We start from the raw sequence: 20,884 nt of genomic DNA, 5'->3' as shown, positions 1-20,884 counted from the left end.
TGTAGCCTGTCAAGTACAAATAGCAATTAATTAATCAGCTGATGCAACTCCATCAGACTGCTTCAGCTTGTGGTGTTTTTGATGTAAAAGGCTAGAGGATGGATGCAATACATTGGAATAAATATTGCATACATTTGTTTATTCATCTAAGTAGCAGGACATTTGTGAAAATAAATCTGACTATTAAGGGCTAGCTTGTTCTCACCAGTTTAAGATTCTTGTCTGACTGGGACGTTCAACTTTTAATCTCAGATAAAAAGTGATGAAATAGAGAACTTTTAGAACTTACTTATTAAAGAGCCACAATCAAAGACCTTCCACTGTCAGTGCTTACCCTCTTTACGTACATTTCAAATCTATAAATATCAGCATATTGTTGATGATTGTCTGCACAGTTTTGTTATATAAACTGTATACTAGTTCATACTCAAGTAGCACTTGTGAATAATCAGAATCTAGAGAAACAACCTGAGTGATGCAGTTTTTCATGCAATGGTCTGTGGAAACCAGGGCTCACAGAATAATGCAACACCAATGTGTGCAGTTACTGTAACTGCATGCAGGCTAACTGTTCACAGCTAATTGATTTTGGGGTACTCTCAGCAAGAGAGTTTACAAATAATTAACCAGGTTAAGGTAGTGTGCATTCCTCTGTCTGTCACCACTTTAACTAGAGAAATAACCAGACATAAATTTCTAGTGCCCAAGACATGGAGATAAGACTGCAAGCAAGTGCACCTGAAGCACTGAGCGCCTGCAGACAGTCTGAAGCAATAAGGCCAGCTCCAAGAGGTTTAGAAACCTTCCCACCACCACAGCACAGCCCTGTGGGTCTGTAAGAGGAAAGAAAAACTGTAGATGGCCCCAAACCAGGATTCTTTTCTGCTTGGGTGACTACTGCTGCCCCCTCACCTCTCTGGCTGCTCAGGGGAGAAGCACCCACCATTTTTTAAAGCAAAAAAGGGACCACGGGCCATTGGCTGGAAGAGGAGAGGAGACAAGCTCCTGTCCCCAAGGCAGAGGCTCAGGGGTGGCGTGCACTGCATGTCAGTGTGCTCAACTTCCCAGAGTAACCTGGGCTGATGGAAATTTCCTGTGGTTTCTATGTATATAGTGCATATATTATATATATCATATGTCATACAATTTGAGTAGTGCAAAATGAACTTGAGCAATGTCACCAAACCATTGCCCTGTGACTCAGATTTGACACCCTGAACGCAATACCATGCTTACTCATTTCCAGGAGTGCCGCCTTCTGTGAGCTAGCATTATGGTAACTCACATTGCAAAACACTATGTGACTTTAGCTAATTGATATGGGTTTGGGAGATAAAATTCCCCTTGTGTTTGTCTGTTTATGTAACTGTTTATGTTAGCAGTATTACCCACAAGTGAGAATGTTTTGCTCTGTTTTTAACTTCACACATGAAGATTTAGAGCTAACCAGCAAGCAAGAATTAGACATATGGGACCCAGTAGGGTTTTGCCAACTGATCTCCAGTTTCTTGTCCTTCCTCCGGGGAGAAGTTTGCTCATCAAAGATAATTATATTTTCCTTTCTCTTTTTAAAGCCTTCTTTAAACATTTTGATTTTATTCAGTTTCACATTTTGAAAGAGGTAAGTGTTCTATTTCTCTGGCACTGTCCAAGAAATTAGGAAACTTTCCCTTCTAGATAGACAGGGCCCCACATGTCTTTCTGATTCATAGTGACAAGATAGATAGTTTGGTTTCACTGACTTGTATTCATTTTTAGATTCCCCACTGAAGGTAAAACCTAAACATAATTCTCCATTATTTTCCTTGATCATAAGGAACTTGTATCTAGCCCAGTTCTCCTTTCCTATCTAGACATAGGGGTCATAATCAGGTTTGTTTCTGGAGACCTTTGAATGTACTCTTCCATGATATAATGATATACTGTATATGTGTTTATATATACCCAAGGTAATTCCTTTAGAGCCAGAAGAGCTATCATCAGAAGTATTATTCTGACATTCATGTGACTTGCTACATAGGCTAACGTACCCAACACAGAGGATAAATCTATCTTGGTATAAAGGATACCTAAAGGTACCCTAGGTACTTTCCTCTACCTAAGCTATTTCAGTGACAACTTGGGTATCTCCATACGTCACTGTATTGCACAGGATCTACATACCTATAGTGCCCTCTTATATCACATCCTAGTTGTCGTCTTTTTATCTGACCCAAAATAAATGTGTCTTTCTTGAACAACATTAGTGAATATTGAATACAGTATTCCATATCTTCATCATTAGCACTTCACAGCACTAACACTTTCCTTTCTCAACTTAAATATCATACCCGATGCATACTAGTGCATGAGGGTCATCTTATGATACCTGAGATGACTGAGATACTTAGATCTTTCTTTTCTTCATTGTTTCTAATGAACCAGCCCAATTTACTGCTGAAAATCTGACACAACTTGAATTATAACACTACTCTGTATAAACAATGAGGTCCTCATAGCCAACATCCATATTCTGTTTATTCTGAAGTATGAAGCTAAGTGTCACATCACCTGGGATGTGCAGAGAGATAGTTACTCAACATGTTCACCAGGAGGACTCTAAAACATCTGTAGTCCACACAACCTTGGTGTGGAAAAAGCCTGATGCTGTTAGTCATCAGAATAGAGAGCAAAGCCTACCTGCTGAGCCAAACACCTTCTGAAACTGAGGAACCAAAGGCAAATGATAATCACAGAATTTGTAGAGCAAGCTTGCTGTAAACCTGCAATCATCTTTGATAAGGCACTGCTGATACAACACTAGAAGTTGGTGGCATTTAGTTACAGTTCAATTTGTTTCCAAGAGTCATTTTTTGTGTAATTAACTGATTGTTGAGTTATGTGGAGAGCACGCTGTTCTGGAGGCTTTACCACCTTTTGCTTCAGGAGTCATCACAGGAAAATATTCATTTCCTAGGATAAACATTTGTGTTTTGTTTAACTTGGCCTCTTCAAATACATTTGCTAATGCAATTTAATTAGTAGCCAACTCCTTCAAAAAGAAAAATGCAGGTCCCCAAGTCTTCTTTTTCATAGTCTATCATATTATCTCCCTTCTGGCTTGATGTACTTATGAGACCACTAAGGGCAGTCTTGGAGAAAAGATGGATTGAGGTGGCTTTCATGTGTAGATAATACATTGCTGTGTACCTGTCTCCTGTAAATGGTCTGGAAGACTTGAAAAGCTTATCCTGTGCTTGGGATTTGGTTGGATGACGCTGGCGTAATTTTTTATATAAGAAAGAAACAGTAAGAATTAAAAAATACTCTTATCAGCCTAATGCCCACTTTTCTCTCACCATGTTCTGTATTTTGTCATCAAATATTTGACTCTCACTAGACGCTCAAATACCTGCTATAATAATTTTCCCTTTGCGTTTTTTTTTCTTTTTCTTCAATTGAAGCTGTAAATTCTGCTTACAGCTCCAGTAATCTCCTTCTTCCTGGGCAGCTAGCTATTTTGATGCATTCTCAAAAGATACAGTCTTAAGATCATTCAGTTGCTACCCAGTCTGGCCACTTCTTTGTTAATTGCTACTTTTGGTTATGTATTTTCATGAATCTGATAATTGTATCTTCACAGACCCACAGATTCCATCTTTAGCAGAATAACTTCCAATACCTCAGCACATTCTGTGAGAGGCACTTGACATGCTTCAGGGGTAATGCTGGACCCTAATCCACATGGGATCATATTATCTAAGAAAGATCACATCTTCCCATAAGCAACATATTAACAAGTAAATTTAACCAAGTCATTTTATAAACAGCACAACACACACCTTTCATCTCAAAAGGCAGCAAACGGATTTGCTATTTTTACAAAACACATCTTCAACTGAAATTACTGTCTTTGGTCTCATTGTGGAAGTCACAGTTTTTGCAAAACTTCATCTTTGTTCTCTGTATGTTTGTATTCCAGATGATGGAACGATGGGAGAATCAAGGCAGCCCTCAAACAAGTCTGTCTGCTCCAGCTATGCCACAGAATATTCCCTATCCACCCACTCTTCACAGGAGTTCATTTCCCGATTCAACAGAGGCCTTTGATCCACGAAAACCTGACCCATATGAGCTGTATGAGAAATCAAGAGCTATTTATGAAAGTAGGCGTAAGTGAAAGCCCCATTCACCCTGCTGACCATTTAATATTTTAAGCTTTTGCCTATGAATGTGTCACTGCTGACATAATTTTCCATAATTATCTTTTGTAATTTAAAGAAAGCAACTATAATCCCAGTTAATAGAGGCCATTATAAATTATTCAAAAATTCTACACTTACATATTTCCTAGATCTTGCCTAGATTCTGAAGTTTGACTTTCATAGTTCTTTTCCTTATATTTTTGCTCTCCTCAATTTGACTGTTAAATCCTTAGTGAAGAACAGTATATGTGCCACCACATTTTGCTGTGCTATTTTTCTTCATAGTTAACCAATAAGAGGATGTGACTTTATCAATAAAAATTCTTTCACTTACTTTCACTTTAAAGTAAAGTTAATTAATGAAATTTCAAATTTATTCTTTTTTATAAAAATGACTTTGACAAGTTTTCACATTGTCCTTGGTAGTTAGAAAGAAACCCATAGCACTAAGTACTATTTGAAGATCTATACAAACCAGTACTGAACCATCAATATTCCCATCTTGATTTTATTTCTCATGTTTTGGGAGCATATACCACATAATTTTCACAACAAGGGTAAAAGAGGTTAAACTTATTTACTCCTTATCATAAAGAACTTTTTAGCTAAAAATATTATTCTAAATTGTCCAGAGCTTTTGTGCTTATTAAGATCAAATCTTCAAAATAGTTTATTTTTTTACTGAAAGCTTTTCATAGCAGTCATTACTTGCACATGCCACCTTTCAATTCATTTTATAAATTACTTTAGCCTATTGATCAAATTACTTTATAAATTACACATAAAATATTGCACTGCAGCTGATCCAGGTTAGCCCATTATATTAGCTGGGCCCAGAGACATAGAGATAAACCTAAACTATCATAATCCATGATCTGGAATGTACAAATTTCTCCAGCATGAAAAGGGACAGTCTGAAGGAAATACGTTACTGTCCCAAACACTGGGTTGGTGCCACTCTTACTTGCCTTGGCCCTTATACTTTAGTTACAGCATCAGCATCTCCTGTTTGGATTTGGTATTTCCAGTCCCTAGCAGGATGGATATGCTGGAGGAACACCAGGGTTCATTTTACATCAACTTTAAGTTAACTCTAATCTAGTCTCTAAATTGCATCTCAGATTCCTCAACTGTTTGCCAGTGCAGCCAGTGCCACCATCTTCTGCCACTCTGGACCATTTAGTGGAACATATTTCAGTAGAGATTGTCACCATAAAACTTGCTTTCCATAGTCCAGACCTTTTCTGGGGGGATTCGTTTGGGGTTGTTCATTTATTTAATAGGTGCCTGAAATTAAGATCCCAAGTTTAAATCTAAGTACTTAAATAAATTTCTGGCTTTTTTCAGCAATACCAGGTATCTTATTCTCCCTAAACATGGATTTGACAACTTACTTTAGACCCCGCATAGAAAGTATTTGATCTTCAATTATAAACTGTTAGGTGTACAAACTAAGAGTTCCAGTGTATTTACAAATACCATGCAGCCCATGCTGGCTGGTATTTTAATAAAATAAATATTATTTACTAATGTAGCATCTTCCTCTGCTCCAGATGTTATTCTTGATTGGGCAGGGTACTCAAGACGATGTACAAACAGAGGCTATAATTTTTGAAATTTTAAAACTCTTTGAAGTATGGATCAGGATACAATGTGGAATGGGCCAAAAAGCTTTGAAAGAAGTAGGACTAGCTCTGAGCAAAGTTTGGAAATAATTTTCAGACATCTCTCCTCTTTCTCTTTCTCTTTCCCTTACGCATTAAGGGCTAGAGTGACAAATAAATAAAAATTTGTCAGGGCTGAAACGCTATTCCCCAAAGTGCTGGGATCTGGGACTATAAAGAGAAAATGAAGGGGAAAGAGACAATTCCATAGGTAGCAAGTGTTTTATCTAGTTCAGCACCTCTACTGAAAACACTCTTGACTTCATATACTGCTTTAAGGAAAAGAAACCCCTTTGCAAATATTTGCTTCCCATATTGGTAGTTTCTAGGGGTGAAGTATTTTAGCAAAAATCTGCACTTTCCATTCAGCAGAGTCAGAACCGTATGCTGTGGTTAAAGCCACCAAGCCAAGAGTGGAAAAGCTCAGGTTACAGACTTCCTGCATTGAAACAAATATCTTTGTAAGACAATTAAGAAAAAGTTACACATCCCATATGTATATATGGGACACATATTTATATGGCACCTTCTTTTGTCTTGATCCCCAATATGAAGAGTTCTATATTTACAGAATTGCCCTAAATATTAATGAAAGCAAATAGGCTCAATCCACATTTGCCCTTCATAAAACTGTGGCAATATAGATCTGATGTCAACTACAAAGATTGGCTTAAACCCCAAAAGATGATATGTTACACCAAAAGATATATACACCACTCAATAAAAGAATGAAGTGATCTATTATTATTCATGGGTGCCTTCTACAAGTTTTCTCTGTACTTCCTTGACCAACATGAACTCCAATCTTTTACTGATATAATCTACTGTGTTCAGGAGCATATGCTACACCAGGGGAAGACCTGATAACTCATAGGTTGGAGTTATGCTAAAGCCTGTGTTTAAATGGTTTAATTGCATTTGAGGTCTGTCCAAGAGGTAACTGGAAACTGTATACAAGCCTTTTGCAGCCAGCTACCTAAAAATTAAAAATCATGAAGCTGCTAGCCCCAAAACAAGAAAATGAGAGATGAAAAGCAAGACTGCAGTAACCACTCCTCCCAGATTTCCAGCAGAGTCTTGATCTTCCAGCTAATCCTGAAAGCCTTAATTTGTTCTATTCTGACACTGGCATCCTTTGAACATTTTCTCTAAGCCTTGATTCCACAGTTCCCAACTAGATCTCTTCTGCATTCATTCATATCCCTTGGTCACAGATAACTGCCTCCAAACTTCTCTATTCTCCCTGACATTTTTGTTTCATGAATGCCATAAGCACACATTTTAGCAAATTCAATTTATCAAGCCTTTGATTGTTTTTATCTACATAGTGCTAGTGTTTCCTGAAGAGAGAAACAACAGGCAGGAAATCCATTAACCGAGTCAAGAAATTGTCATCTAAATTGAGTATATAGGAGGGATAGTTTCAAGATCATACACAGTTTCCTACCATATGGCTGTGTCAGATTGGTTATCTTTGGTAAAGAAGTACCCTTTAAAGTGCACAGGAAGAGTTCAGCTACTTTGGGTTTTCTTAAGTACTTCTTATCTCAAAGCAAGTTTGCCTTATCTCCCGGCAAGACCAGAAACGAAGGAGGTTCATCTTCTAAAAATAGTGCAAAGAAGCGAACAATCATGACCTGGAAAACTCAAAAAGAAAGAGATAGTGCTGGATTTTTGTTTCTCTCACAGTGAGACTCTGTTACTAAACAGTTCATTTTTGTACTGGTATAGCTGTGAATTTCTACAGATCCTTTTATCAGAGGATCTCACCGCAGTCAGCACTCACCAGGACCTCATCAAAGCCTCCTGCTTCCCTATCAGGGAATTGAGCAAGTTATGCATCACAGCATAGTTCTGTGAGGAGCACAAGTGACACGACTCGAAGCAGAGCAAGAACTAGACCCAAGGAGCCTGATTCACAAGCTTTTGCTCTAGCTGCTAGGTATGCTCATCCCTACCTAATGACAGCAAGAAAGGAGCTTCAAGCAGGAAGTCTCCATGAAAAAAGATTATTTTCATTCTACAGAAATGTTTTTCCACCTTAGGAACACAAAGGACCTGCCTGACCCTGTGTGACAGGGAGATTTCAATTTTTAATGATCACATATGAATTACAGAAGACTACTGCTTCTGCACTAGAAACAGTGTCATAGAGGCAGTTCTACCAACACAGCTAGGAGACAAGTCAAATGATGCATTAGTACAAAAGTGGAGTGCAACTCTATTTTGTAAGTCATAGCTCCTTGGAAAATTGTTTGTCACGAGTTAGCTGTTACCTGTCAGCTCTTACCTCTTAGATGTCACCTGCCTCTGCTGTCACCTATCATCTGCGCTCAATAGCTCCAAGTAGCCACCAAGGATCATAAAGTGTTTCCAAAGACTGACGAAGATTAGCACATCATCCAAAACAGCTGCCTAAAAGCAAAAGAAAGGAAATTGTTTTCTTCTTTCTTTGTCTTTCCTTTCTGCAGCTACGTCTCTCTGCTTTTTTTTTCTCTCTTCCCTCCCCCACCCTTATTTCTCCTCCCTGGTGAAGAGAACCTGACTAGCATTCTGCTGTTACATTATTCTGCAAAACTCAGAAATGGAGGAGAAGACCTGCTCAAATAACTGGATACTTTTTCCTTTTCCCATCTAACTATTAATTTTAGGCAAATCCTTTAACTCCTTTCTCCTTATGAAAACTCTTGGAGTATGAGTGACAGCATGACTGCTGATAACCATGTAATTTAGGTACAGAAGCTAGAAAATGGAACATCGGATCAGGAATTCCTATTAATGAAAAAAATTACAAGACTTGATATGCACCAGTTGTTACAGCTGTAACTGGAGCTCCACAGCTGTCATTTGGGAGAACTCATTCTCCTGAATTTAACATTTTTACTTTCATAAATTCTCCTTATCCTCCCTTATATTTTACATTGAGCTCTGTTTTATTGTAAATACACAGTTTATAACAAACTTTATTCAGAGGCCTGTGTAGGCAGACATTAGTTAAACAGGAGACACAAAGCTGTTGGGAATGATAGTGCTATAATATTTCTCTGGTTATAAAATGTATAATAGAAATTTTGTTTTCTATTCCTTTAAAGAAATCAGTAAAATAAAACAGTTTTTTACAGCGATTAGGTTACATTTTCCTTCAGTTAGTGCGGTAGTCCAAGACTGGTGATGTGACACAGAAATGCCAGCAAGAAGAATGAGATAAGCCAATGATAAGCTCTCATTAAAAGTGAAATCTGAACAATTAGAGTTCCACCTTTTACTGGAAGGACAAAGGTTCCTTCCTTCAAAATCTTCCATTTTTTTTCCTCCTCTGATCATAGTATCATGGATTTTCCAAGTTCCTTTCAAATCCACAAGCTGTCTTATGCACTGTAATTTTTTTTGCTGCCAGAGAATTAGACAAATTGGAAAAGAACCAAAAAGTAAAGTCCATCAACAGCTGTGAAACATGTAAATAGCAAATGCATTAGCATAATGCATTATTAGCCTTCATAAAATAAGAGTGTTTACTTATGCAGGCTTATGAATACCTTTCTCTAAGGGTCACAGAGAAGCATTTAAATACATATTCACAGGCTCCTTTCCTCTGAAATATCACTGCAGGTATTCAGCACAGATATGCGTTAAAGTATCAGCAATAGGAAAGATTCGTCACACAGCGTTATACTGACTCATAATGTGTAACTTTGAAAATACCGTCCTTGCAGAAAAATACTAAGGCCATCAGGGTTTCCTAAATTTGATACTCATGGAACACAGAAAAAATATTAAATGTATGGAACTGAACACATTATCACCTGAGGGGGTCTATGGCATAGTCTGCAGCTAAGCAGAATTTTCTTGTCAGTGCATGTTGGCTGAAGACCTACACAGTTACAGTCTTAAAAATTGAAGGACATTTTTCACATAATTGTTACTACAATTTTTTTCAGACAGTATTTTCCTGACAAAAATTCTGCCCCTAACAATATTTCCCATTTTTGCTCATCTTTGGTCTAAAAAAATTCACATTTTGTTTATGGTGCTTTAAAAATATCTATATATGTGTGTATATGTATATACATAGCACTATGAAAGTGTTAAATACATAGTATTCTGAAGCATTATATAAATATAAAGGGATTTTTTGTATGGGTAAAGGCTGTGAGACTACAAATTCAGAAAATTAGGTTCTAGTTTCAAATCTTCCTTGAGCTCAGTTTGCCTTATTTTTCAATATTTCTGTTCACCAGCTACTGCCCTTCATGACATGCCTGCCTTCACTTAGTAAATATAAGAGTATTGGAATTTACTAAATATTACGTGTTATCATCAAACTACTCCTTGACCTATGGAGTCATAGTATGAGCAATCGAGTCATAGGAAGGTAATTTCTCAAAGTCATTTCCAAACAGTACAGGTTGTTGTTTTCCTTGCATCTGTGCTACCCCAAGCAACAGCATAGAGAAGGTCTAAGAACTTATATTACCAAATGAATGTAACCCTTTTTTTATTTAATAAGAGATGATACATAACAAAAGGAGAGGAAATTTAGCAGACCAACATAAAATAATTTTGTATTGTTCATCACTGCAGAAACAGTTACTTGCCATGACAAAATGGATTTGTTGGTTATAAGAACTGACAGTGAAACCAAAAGCATTTTCAAATAGAATTATAAGAATATCATCATCACAGTACTGCGGATGTAAAGTGATTTTGATTGCTGGATTGCGAAGTAGGTCCCAAATGACCTATGCTAATATGAAGTGTCAGTTTTATAACTGATGGCACTATTAAAGATGCAGTATTCCTTTCTCTTGAACAATTTACACTTTACCAAAAGGTATATGAATAGATTTTCATCTGCAAAGTGGTAGGGTGTACTTAAGAAGTCAAAGTAATAATTTAAGAAAACTGACTTGTAAGCATTGGGGAATTAATCACAGGTGCATGAGACCAATGAGAACTGCACTACCTATGTGCTGTTTCACACTGCTGTTTGCCCAGCTTTGGAAAGGACATTGCAGCATGATCATATTCGTTCTGCCCATTTGTAAAACTCCTATTTACCTAAAGCATGGCTAGGACTAAGATGCTGAAATAGAAATGTTTCCTGGTGCTAATTTTGTTCCATGTATTTAGCATTCCACAAAGTATGATCCAGAAAATAATGCAGTATGGACAGTAAATATTATCATCCCTATCTTTCACTAGCATAATTCTTCCTCCAGAGAATACCAGTGACTCCACTGGTGCAAATAAGAATACCCTTGTGTCATGTTGTAGGTAAACTGTGCTCCTAGGGCTGTACCTTGACAGCAAAGAAGGCTGGTATTTTCACCATTGGTTTCAGTTAAGTCAGGATGGTGTCCCAGGTCTTGTTATTTTTTATCTGTTTTCACAAATATTTTGCAGCTTTCAGTTTCAAAACCATGAGTGTAATTTATTTTAGATTAAACATAAAGCTAGATGTGCAAGCTTTTTACTATTCTATCTTCCAATAGCAAAATTAATCTTGGCTTTGCATTCATCTGATACGGAAGGAATCTTGATGTATAGGAAGACTCTTTAAAATGTGTAGCTGCATCCTCATTCTCCAGAGCACTTAGAGTAGGCCCCATGGTGGAGATTTCTTTCAGTTACAGTTATATACAAGTAGCAATCAAGAAGAAGGCTTCTTAGCTTTACTTTCCCAATTCTTGTTTCTAGGACTGCTTAGCTGAACTAAAAAACTTAATGCAGCAAACTTACCAGGTATTTTATTATTCATTCAAGCTCTACTTTGTAATTATCTCATTCCTATTTCACCTAGAAGACTACAACTACTCATGCTAACGCAGCCACAGAAGTTCAACCAAAAAAGGCTTCATATGGAGAATACAGAAATCTTATGTCAACATTTTAAAACTTTTTTCACTTTGAATGCCTGTTCCTGGTGGCAGTGTTGGGTAGTCTGGTCTCTTTGTCCTGACCTCTCCAAACATGCCTTCTGCTGCCTCCTTTCCTAAGAGGTGGAGGCAGGAGGTTTAACATAGTAAAAGTTCAGAAAATGACAACATGAATTTAACAATAAGTAAATGGAAAGTTTCAAATCACCTTGTGTAAAGGTTAGTTTCCTATAAAAACTCATTGACAGGTTTTTATAAAACAAAGCTTGCTATTCTCTCAGTATTTTGGTAAAATTACCAGTTCAATCAGTTTGTTCTTAGCAGGTACAAGGCACCAGGATGTGCACAAATGACATGCATTCTGCTTGGCTGAGGACCAGTCCCAGCAGTCCTTCCTCTTCACTTGGAAGCTGCTGTTCTGTAGGGTCTCTGAGCTCAGAACTGTGCGAGTTTTGAAAACAACTACCTATATAGCTGCATTTTACATAGGGAGACATTGCTAATAAAGTCCCTTCTTCTGTTAAATGTTCTTCACAGATCCTTTCTCTTTTGACGTTTTCTACTGGTTGCTAACCTTTTGCCTATCACATGCCAGTGACATAATTACAACTATCCTGTACTGCAGGCAGACACAGACTGCTGACAGCAGATTCTTCCTAAAATGAACATTGCTTTGCTGTAGTTACCAAAAATACAAGTCTGCACTTGGGTTTATCTTTCTGGTGATTGTACGTTTAAGAACTTGAAGGCTTGATTCAACACATTCAGTATAGCACAGTTCCAAGTTTCTTGTGTGTGAATTCCTAAACTACAATGAAAACAAATGCTAGATGCGGAATTGTTGATTACGATATGATAATTAATACCATGAGAGTCTATATGAAGTTCTGCAAGGCAAAGAAAAGACACCTATGCAGGAACAAAAGCCAGATCAGACTTAATGAGATTAGCTTTGAAGGAAACTACCTTATTGACAGGCACTTTTGCTTGACCACAAACAATAGTTTACAAAAAAAGATACTCCTAACTTACTTAAAATATATGGCTATCTTAACATAGCAAGTTGTTCCCTAATTTGTCACAGTTTGAGCATGGTTGTGCCTCTTTCACTTTGCTGCTTGAGGCCAATTCTGGGGGATATTAGAGTGACTGCAAGCAGAAATGGAAACACAGAATGAACCAATCTTACATCAGCTCCAAAGAATAATTCTAGCTGGACGACCAAGAGAAACGGCTTGTGTCCTTTCAAACCTAAAAGCTTATTGAGACTATCAAGATGAAATTGCTTTCTGTACATTAAAATCATTCCATCTCTTTTAAGAATTCTATTAAAAATCTTGAAAGGATGTGAGTAAAAAGAATCATTTCTCCAAGTTTGCAGTGGAGCAGCATCAGTTTCAAAGGTTTTGGTTTTCAGGAGTTGTGCTGGTGGAATAATTTACATTTAGATAGCACCTCTCATCTTGAAGGATCCCAAATCATTTTACAAAATCTGAAGTGTGTGAAGGCATTACCTCGTTTAACCACCAAAGATGTGCAGCTACCTATAAAATAAAGCACAATAGCCCTCATGACACAACTCTCAACGCAGACAGTGAACACAAATACGATGGGAACACCAAATCCAGAAGGATGTTCCCATCCAGTGGAATCTCTGGACTGTATTTTAGGTAAGCAGGGTAGCAGTCACCTGAATTTGAGCAGGTCATGGCTGTTATGTAAATACTCTTACCAAAAAAGTCATAAGACATTCAGTGGCCTCCATGTCCATTTTGGGGAAAATGTCTTTGCCCTAGAACATTAGTTCAGGATTGACTCAAGTGAACTATGAATTACTCAGCTGCTACCATGACAGTACATGCTGCCTTTAGGAAGCAGCCCACCAGAAGGCAGGTAACTTTAGTCCAAACTCTTCTAAAGTGGTAAGGAGCTGCCCACAGAGGAAATACTGTCTTCTTATTTCTCTCACCACATCCACATATTTCCAGAAGGCTTAGCCAAAAGTGCTGGCCTCCAGTGCATTCTCTGGCTTCTTTCTGCCTGGAACTACCTACTTACAGTATTAAATCCACTCCTGTCTTCCTTCTATCTCAGTAAGATAAGGTATAGTCATATGTTGCATCACTGTCCCACAGATGCTGCTGGGACAGACCTTACCCTATTTATACCATGTAATATGCGTGGTATGATATTCTGGTTTAGAGTCACATGAATGTGTTAGTGCTTTATTTACCTTTTTGTTGTTGGTAGACCAATGGAAATGACCTCTGGTTTGGGTTGGTTTGCAATTCACTCTGAATGCTGCAGAGATAATAAAACAGCAATTCTTAGAACGTTTCAAAATCAGCAAAGGAAGTGTGACAGTTATGGATTTGTTCCAGATTCCTCTAACGAACGCCAGCAAAGTAGTTGTATATGAAAACAAAACAGTTATTTCCTGCATTTCATCTAGTGAAATGCAAATACTTTGAAACTACCTACATGAAAAGTAGGTTAAATGGGTTTACCTGCATTTACCTTCGTGTACAACCAGTTGTTATTGGCAATATACATCCTTCTAGCAAAATCTTGCGCTTCTTGATGATAAAAGACATTTTGCAATTAAGTTGAATAAAAGCAGTGGTCAAGTCATCTAAACACAGCCATTAAACTTCCCCTTTTATTGCTGTACTTGAATAAACACAAATATTGTCACTAACTTTCACAATTTTAAACACATTAACAATTTTATCTTTCATCATAACCTATGTTATGTTAAAGGAACATTACCATCTTATCATCTGTTTCACTTTGCATAGAAATGCACAGGGAGGTCTACTTCTAGCAGGAATACGTACATGTACCACCTAGGAAGTCAGGAAGGAGGGGAGGAGAAAAAAAAATGCAATAGAAAGTAGAAATTGCACTTCAGTAATTCAAAACATGGCAGAGAAATTGATGCTGCATCTTTAAATAACTTGAGAAATGTATTTCATCTTTAACTCCCCATTTTCCTATTCAGAACAAGTGCTGCCCAGGACTGGTTTTCGAGTGGATTCCTCTGGCAAGTATTCTTCAGCCTTCATTGTTCTGTAAACTAGTTGTCCTTCATTTTATGTTTTAGTTATTCTTTCTTTAATCATTTCTCTAGATAATGGCCAGTCATGACTGCCCAGTCACCATTTTATTTTTGTAAGAGCTTTGTGGGGTTATAGAATGCTAACTCTAAATCTTTTTATAATAGATTTGCATTTTGAGCAAGGAAAAGTATTTCTTTTTCCTCAGGCAGTCTTTGTGTATGTTTTACAATGTTCTATGTGTACTTTCATATGGTAGTGTTCACTCTTTAACATAAAAATGTATCTCTATAGCTTATGCCCAAATCTAAGCTTAAGCAATATTTTGTGTAAAACTGAAATTAATTCTATCTTCATTCGCTAAAGAGTAGAACTGATCTGTTATGCAGACCCACCCATTCCTTGCTCCAATACGTATATCTTGTTCTGTAAAAACCTAAAAGCAAAAACTTTCAAAAATAGAAGCTTTTTCAAGTGTTTGAATCAACATCAGTCTTGTAAAGTGGCAATGGACTTGTTTAAAAACCAGCAGTATTTGACTTCCCAATGTGATAATGTTAAGTGAACAGTTAAAACAAGCATCCCATACAAAAAAAAGGCTGTTTCGACAATCCCATTGAAGTCTTTTCTAGTCCTACACAGGTTGGACAGAGATCCTAAATTAAATATGATATTCGGCTTGTTTTGCATACCCCAGTAGAGTTTATATGTTGAATAACTCTGTTAGCACACCAATTCTTGTCTTCTTTTTTTTCCTTTGCTGATTTTTATACTGAAGTCTTTATTTACCAGGTTTTCCTCTCTATAAATATCAAGGGAAAATATGTATATTTTTTAAAAAGTTACTCAGGTTGGAGACCAGCAGACTCATGACTGTTTTCAAGCTTTTCACATCTTTCAAGAGCATCTGAAACTCAGACACAAAGTTATTGTAGATTTGTGTCAATCACAATTCACAGTAATGATTTATATGGAACAAAAATCTTCACCATCTTCAGCAAAGGAGTCCAAATTAATTTTTATTTTTAGCAGGAAAGTTGAGTACACCCAGAAAGACTGTAAAATTATTACAACAAAGCTCTTCATCTTTGTTTTAATTGCAGTATAGAAGAGATTTGATAAAAAAAAAAATCCATTTCAACATTTACAGCATCATCCCAAACACCAGGTTTATCACTGTAAAAATTACATAGCACTTGTGCAACTTGACTCATACAGAAAATGAATTAATCATCTTCAGGGATATATTTTCTCTACATACTTTTAAGAAACAATTGCATGTACAGTTATCAATGTGTAATTCACCTAGGTGAATATAGTACAGAAATGTAGCCGAGAGCTGATAATCACATCTTCACCTATGAGATCTCACTATTGTTCAGTAACAATCTATTCTGGTACCTTTACATTTAAAGCAAATTCCCCATTGTCCAGGAACCAGAAAGCAGAATTTCCCAATGCTCTTTACTGTCCTTACTGTGCAGCAATGATCAGATCACAGCTTGTCCAATACCATTCTCAAATTCATGGGGAAGCCAGCTGGTTTTATAACCTAGCAAAGTGAATTGGTTTGGGGTTTTTTTTCTCTTCTAGGCCAAAGATCAGTTAAGAAAGTTTTCCTTTACACAAAAAGAAGAAACAAAATGCTATAACTATAAAAAAGAAAATTAAGTTACTAGCAGGCAAATCTAAAGTTCTTTTTCTAATATAAATGTGTAGAGAGGCAAGGGAGAACAGGGAACATTCTCATTCTTGCACAGGATACCCGCATTATACAATCAGAAATATTGACTTGAAGCTGAAACTCTTCTTTTAATGAAACTGGTAGGAGATGGGACATTCAGGTGGATTAAGTTGTCCGGAAGGATAAGCAAAAGGAGTTTACCAAAAGTTGATTGTGTCAGACTAACCTGGTAACTGATTTTCTACACCAAATAAGCAATGCATGCTTAATCAACCTAGACTTCAACTAGATGTTTACAAAATGCCAGTTGTAATTGAGGCACTTCCATGTTACCCTGGAGAAGACAGTGCTCAGCACAAAATGTAAAGAGGAATGGCTAGAAAGCAGATAAGCAATTCTACTAAAAGAACAGTTTCTGGACTGAAAGGGTAATATTAGTGGAGAGCCTTGCAATAAGTCTTCAGTGTTATTTTCATTAATGACCTAAGCACAAAAACTAGGGGTGGAAATCAAGTCCACACTCAGACATGTAACTTCAGGTATCTACGGTGCAGTTGTCTCCAGACCCATGGAGAGCTGGTCAGTGCAGCCAATGGAGTCGTATCATACCAAGCATGAACGCTGAAACAACCAGCAACAGCAGTGGAGGAAATGCTCTTAAGTGTACTAGTCAGTTGCTGGAGATAATATGATATTACTGTGAAAAAGTAAGTAAAATCACGGGGTGCAATCCATCAGTGAAGATTCTGAATAGGCAGGTGACCTAGTGACAAAGGCCACAAACAAGCTCAGGTACCAGTGTCGTCTTTGCCTATGTCTTTACTGGTAAGGTCTGTGTGCTGTTTGCTTGCAGAGGCTTGCAGTAACAGGGAGGTGGACTAGATGACCCAGGGATCCTTTCCAGTCCCAAGTTTTGTTTGCTTGGTGGGACATAAAAGAACATTATTTTTTAAAAGCAGTTTTCAGTGGCCTGGTAAGTGTTGGCAGAGAATGGGTTCCATAGACTTCCAGCTATTTGAGAAGGGAGGTTCCTCTGAGCAAGCATGATAGCATAGTCAGTTAATCCAAAGGCTTCCAAATGGTGTTAGAGCTTATAGAAAAGTATGCCCATATACAGTATTTTTAGCCTAAACCTTTTCATGGTCAACCTGGCTCTTATTCCATTCTAAATGGGTAGAAAAACAGCCTCTTTAAAAAAAATAGTACCTCTCATTTTGGAGTCTGGTGCCGACATTGGTTTGGATCAGCTTTGTCAATGTATGTGTTTGAGGGACATTTTCATCTCAGTGTGCCAAAGCATGTATTCTTCACAACCTGACATTCTTTTACTTTCTTAATGTATTCCCAACTGTGTATATTCATTCATGTGTGTGGAAATAAAGGTAGTGCTCGGTTTGTGACAGACTGCTGTAAACAGTGCCTTTGAGTGTTAGACCTGGGCTATAAATGGTGATCCTACTGTGTCTACCTACAGAGCCCTCTCCCTAGTGACTCCCTAGCATCCCTGTTACACTTAGGCACAGCAAATCAGGTAAAGATAAGGTATCACTTTGATCTTAAAATTCCTCTGCTTCTCACAACTTTGAAACAACCTTCGCATTAAGTTAACATACTGTGCATGCACAAACTTCGTTTGTTCTTTTATTCACTTTTGGAGACACTTATCAAATAAACTGGAAAAAGTCAGGATAATAAGCTGTTAGGATCTGTTTAGGTTTGTCTTCTAAATATATGAGAAGCAAGTTGTTAGGGAAAGGTAATATTTCTATTTTACCAATTGAAATATTTGTGATTCAGTCTCACTCGTACCAATATACATCGCTGAAATAATGCACTATGCTGCTGTCTAGAGAGGATTTTTATTGCACGGTCAGAGTATAGAGCTACTGCACGTAGTTCTTTATCTCTGTCTTTGCAAGACCTGACTGAAACTGAATTGGCTTTAATCCCAGACTAAAGCTGGGGTCTTCCCAACTCCACAGTTTCTGAGGTGTCCACTGCTGGCTCAAGGGGGGATCTGTAAACAAGAGTCGCTGAAATACTGTGTTTCAGCCATCTGTAGTCCCTCCCCTCCCGAAGAAACAAGGCACAACTAGAACAGTGTGCTGAAATAAATCTTCCATCCCTTTTTGTGTGTTGGGGTTGGCAACAAGCTGACACTGGCCAAAAGCTGTCACAATTTATAGACCAGATTGCAATCTGTACAAAAGACCATTCCTGTTAATCACTGTCCTGCTTTAGGTAGTGAGCCTAAAGCATCTCTGAACATGCAGACAAAGCAATAGTCAAAATAGACAATTTCTTAATCCTCTAACTACTTACGGTTTCACTTTATACTATTTGAAATATTATTCAAAATTTCTCTTTTGTATTTTGAGGGCATGAAGACCCAAAACAATGGGCTCTTTCAAATAAAGCCAAAGACACTTTTATAAGAAACTGGCTTTTAAAAACCACTATGTTCCTGAACTGATACATTCCAGGGCAGAATATATGTTTACAGGCAAGTTATGCAGACATATGGAAGCACCATCTTAATGATTCATAAAGCTGTTGAGACTTTAATTGAGTAGCATTAAGGAGTTGAAGTTAATGCTGTTAGCTTTCAATTTAAACCCTAAGACTCAGAGGCTTGTAATGATAGCTTTCATCAAAACTCTTTACTGAGGGTATTACCTGAAAGTGGAGTACTTAAAAGATGCGTTACCTAAAAAGACATACTGCTTTATATCTGTATGTGGAACTAAAATGGCCTGTGATGATTATTCATCTTTTGTAAGTTGGACTGATAATTTTTCTATGTATCTCTATCTCCCATTTCACTTTATTCTCTTTAGGTTTTAATGAACTGCAAGGAAAACACAAATTACATATCAGAGGTGGATGAACAGCAGTATCTTATGCAGTCAGTTGTAGGAAGAAGGCACCTTTATAACCTCTGTTTTGGACAGACTTTTCCAGTACTGTTCTCCTGTGAATGTGTTCTAGCTTGGTTTAGTGTATTCTGGTGAACATACCCATCCTCCAAGAGATACCTACATTTTCAAGTCTCTTCCTTGTCTGTGTACAACACATTGTGTCCCATTTGTTTCCACCAGCTCTAACCAGGATGCCATTAGTCATGTGCAATGAACACAAGGTGGGAGGGAAGATGGTGCAAACTCTCAAGACAAAGCCAAACGCTTTGCTCAGTGGGATTTCCCTTTAAACCAGGTCCCGATTACAAGGAGCTGGATGTTCACCTTCGGAGAATGGAGTCTGGCTTTGGCTTCAGGATCCTGGGAGGAGATGAGCCTGGACAGCCTGTGAGTTATTTCTTTCTGACTTTCCTTGTCATAACTCTCAAATCTGTGTAAAGGTCAGAAAAATACTACTACATAGCTGAACCCAAATGAACACCACGAGAAGGCTATAAGTAAAATGGCTTTTTTGTTCATCCATAGAAAAAGACAGGACTCTCAGGTTGTCTGCATCTAAAAGATGTCACAGGAAATTAAGTTAGCATCAGAAGGAATTAAGTTAGAAACAGTGCATCACTCAACCCTTTACTGCAGAGCATGACCTGGCATCTTTTAATCTTTACTTTCCAAAACTGAGTTTAAGCAGAAGATTTTAAAAATCGGTTATGTAAAACTATGTATAACTGTGTTCAGTGTAGGCAGACTATATATATGCATAAGGTTAAAAGATAGTTTTGGCAATGCAATTTCCAGAAACACAGAAGGCCCTACCAGGAAACGGTAGTCCACGTTCCAGGTTAGATGACAACATCACGTGATGCATCAGGCATAAAAATACCATTTATACCATTAGGAGGGAGACATCCCCATAACCAAATAACAGGTAACAAAACCAACGTAGATTCATTACAGTTGAAATAAAATATAAAATAAAACATAAACACGATTTTTAAAAGAAATGTGTACACATTTTGGTAAAGTAGCGATATATATATAAATACTATAATTTTGAGACAGCAGGCAGAATTAGTACTCCTTCAGAATAACTTTGATGATATAACTATGGTTTGTAAGCAAGGACTAATCCCAAGTCGATAATGATAACATTTTATTATCACAACCTTATGCCTACTCTGAGTCCTGTGTTACCACATTTCTGAGATAAAGTATAACTAGTTGATAGATTTATATATTCCATATTCAAATTCATACAGAATAATATATTTGTCACTCAAGCATTAACAATAACCAACACATGGCTCTGAGAAACAAAGAAGCTCCTCTATTTTAAAATTGTCAACATCTGTCAAAGTACTGATAAATATTAATAGTTCACTGATGCCTCCTGCAAAAAGAAACAAATGCGCTGTATTCTAAAAAAGGTCCTTCAAGTGCTGATTGAAATGCAGAGACCCTATTTTAGAATAAGTGTTTTGGAATGGATTTTCAAAGCTAAATAA

The 20,884-nt window shown here is 37.3% G+C and overlaps 1 protein-coding gene across 2 annotated transcripts in view; it reads left to right on the top strand.

Annotated features, from left to right (window-relative positions):
* MAGI2 (membrane associated guanylate kinase, WW and PDZ domain containing 2) overlaps nt 1-20,884 on the top strand; it is a 770,034-nt gene that overhangs the window by 677,759 nt on the left and 71,391 nt on the right. The window contains exons 12-14 of one of the 2 annotated variants that reach the window (XM_010580932.1): nt 3,962-4,151; nt 14,726-14,767; nt 19,678-19,769. In XM_010580932.1, coding sequence (XP_010579234.1) covers nt 3,962-4,151; nt 14,726-14,767; nt 19,678-19,769 — 324 coding nt within the window. The remainder of the gene's footprint in view (nt 1-3,961; nt 4,152-14,725; nt 14,768-19,677; nt 19,770-20,884) is intronic. The other variant, XM_010580933.1, reaches the window with a different exon arrangement.

This window comes from Haliaeetus leucocephalus, unplaced genomic scaffold, assembly GCF_000737465.1.
Source record: "Haliaeetus leucocephalus isolate CR32 unplaced genomic scaffold, Haliaeetus_leucocephalus-4.0 Scaffold751, whole genome shotgun sequence".
Lineage (NCBI taxonomy): Eukaryota > Metazoa > Chordata > Aves > Accipitriformes > Accipitridae > Haliaeetus > Haliaeetus leucocephalus.
The sequence above is the reverse complement of the archived record's forward strand: the minus strand, read 5'-3'. Positions and strand labels throughout refer to the sequence as shown.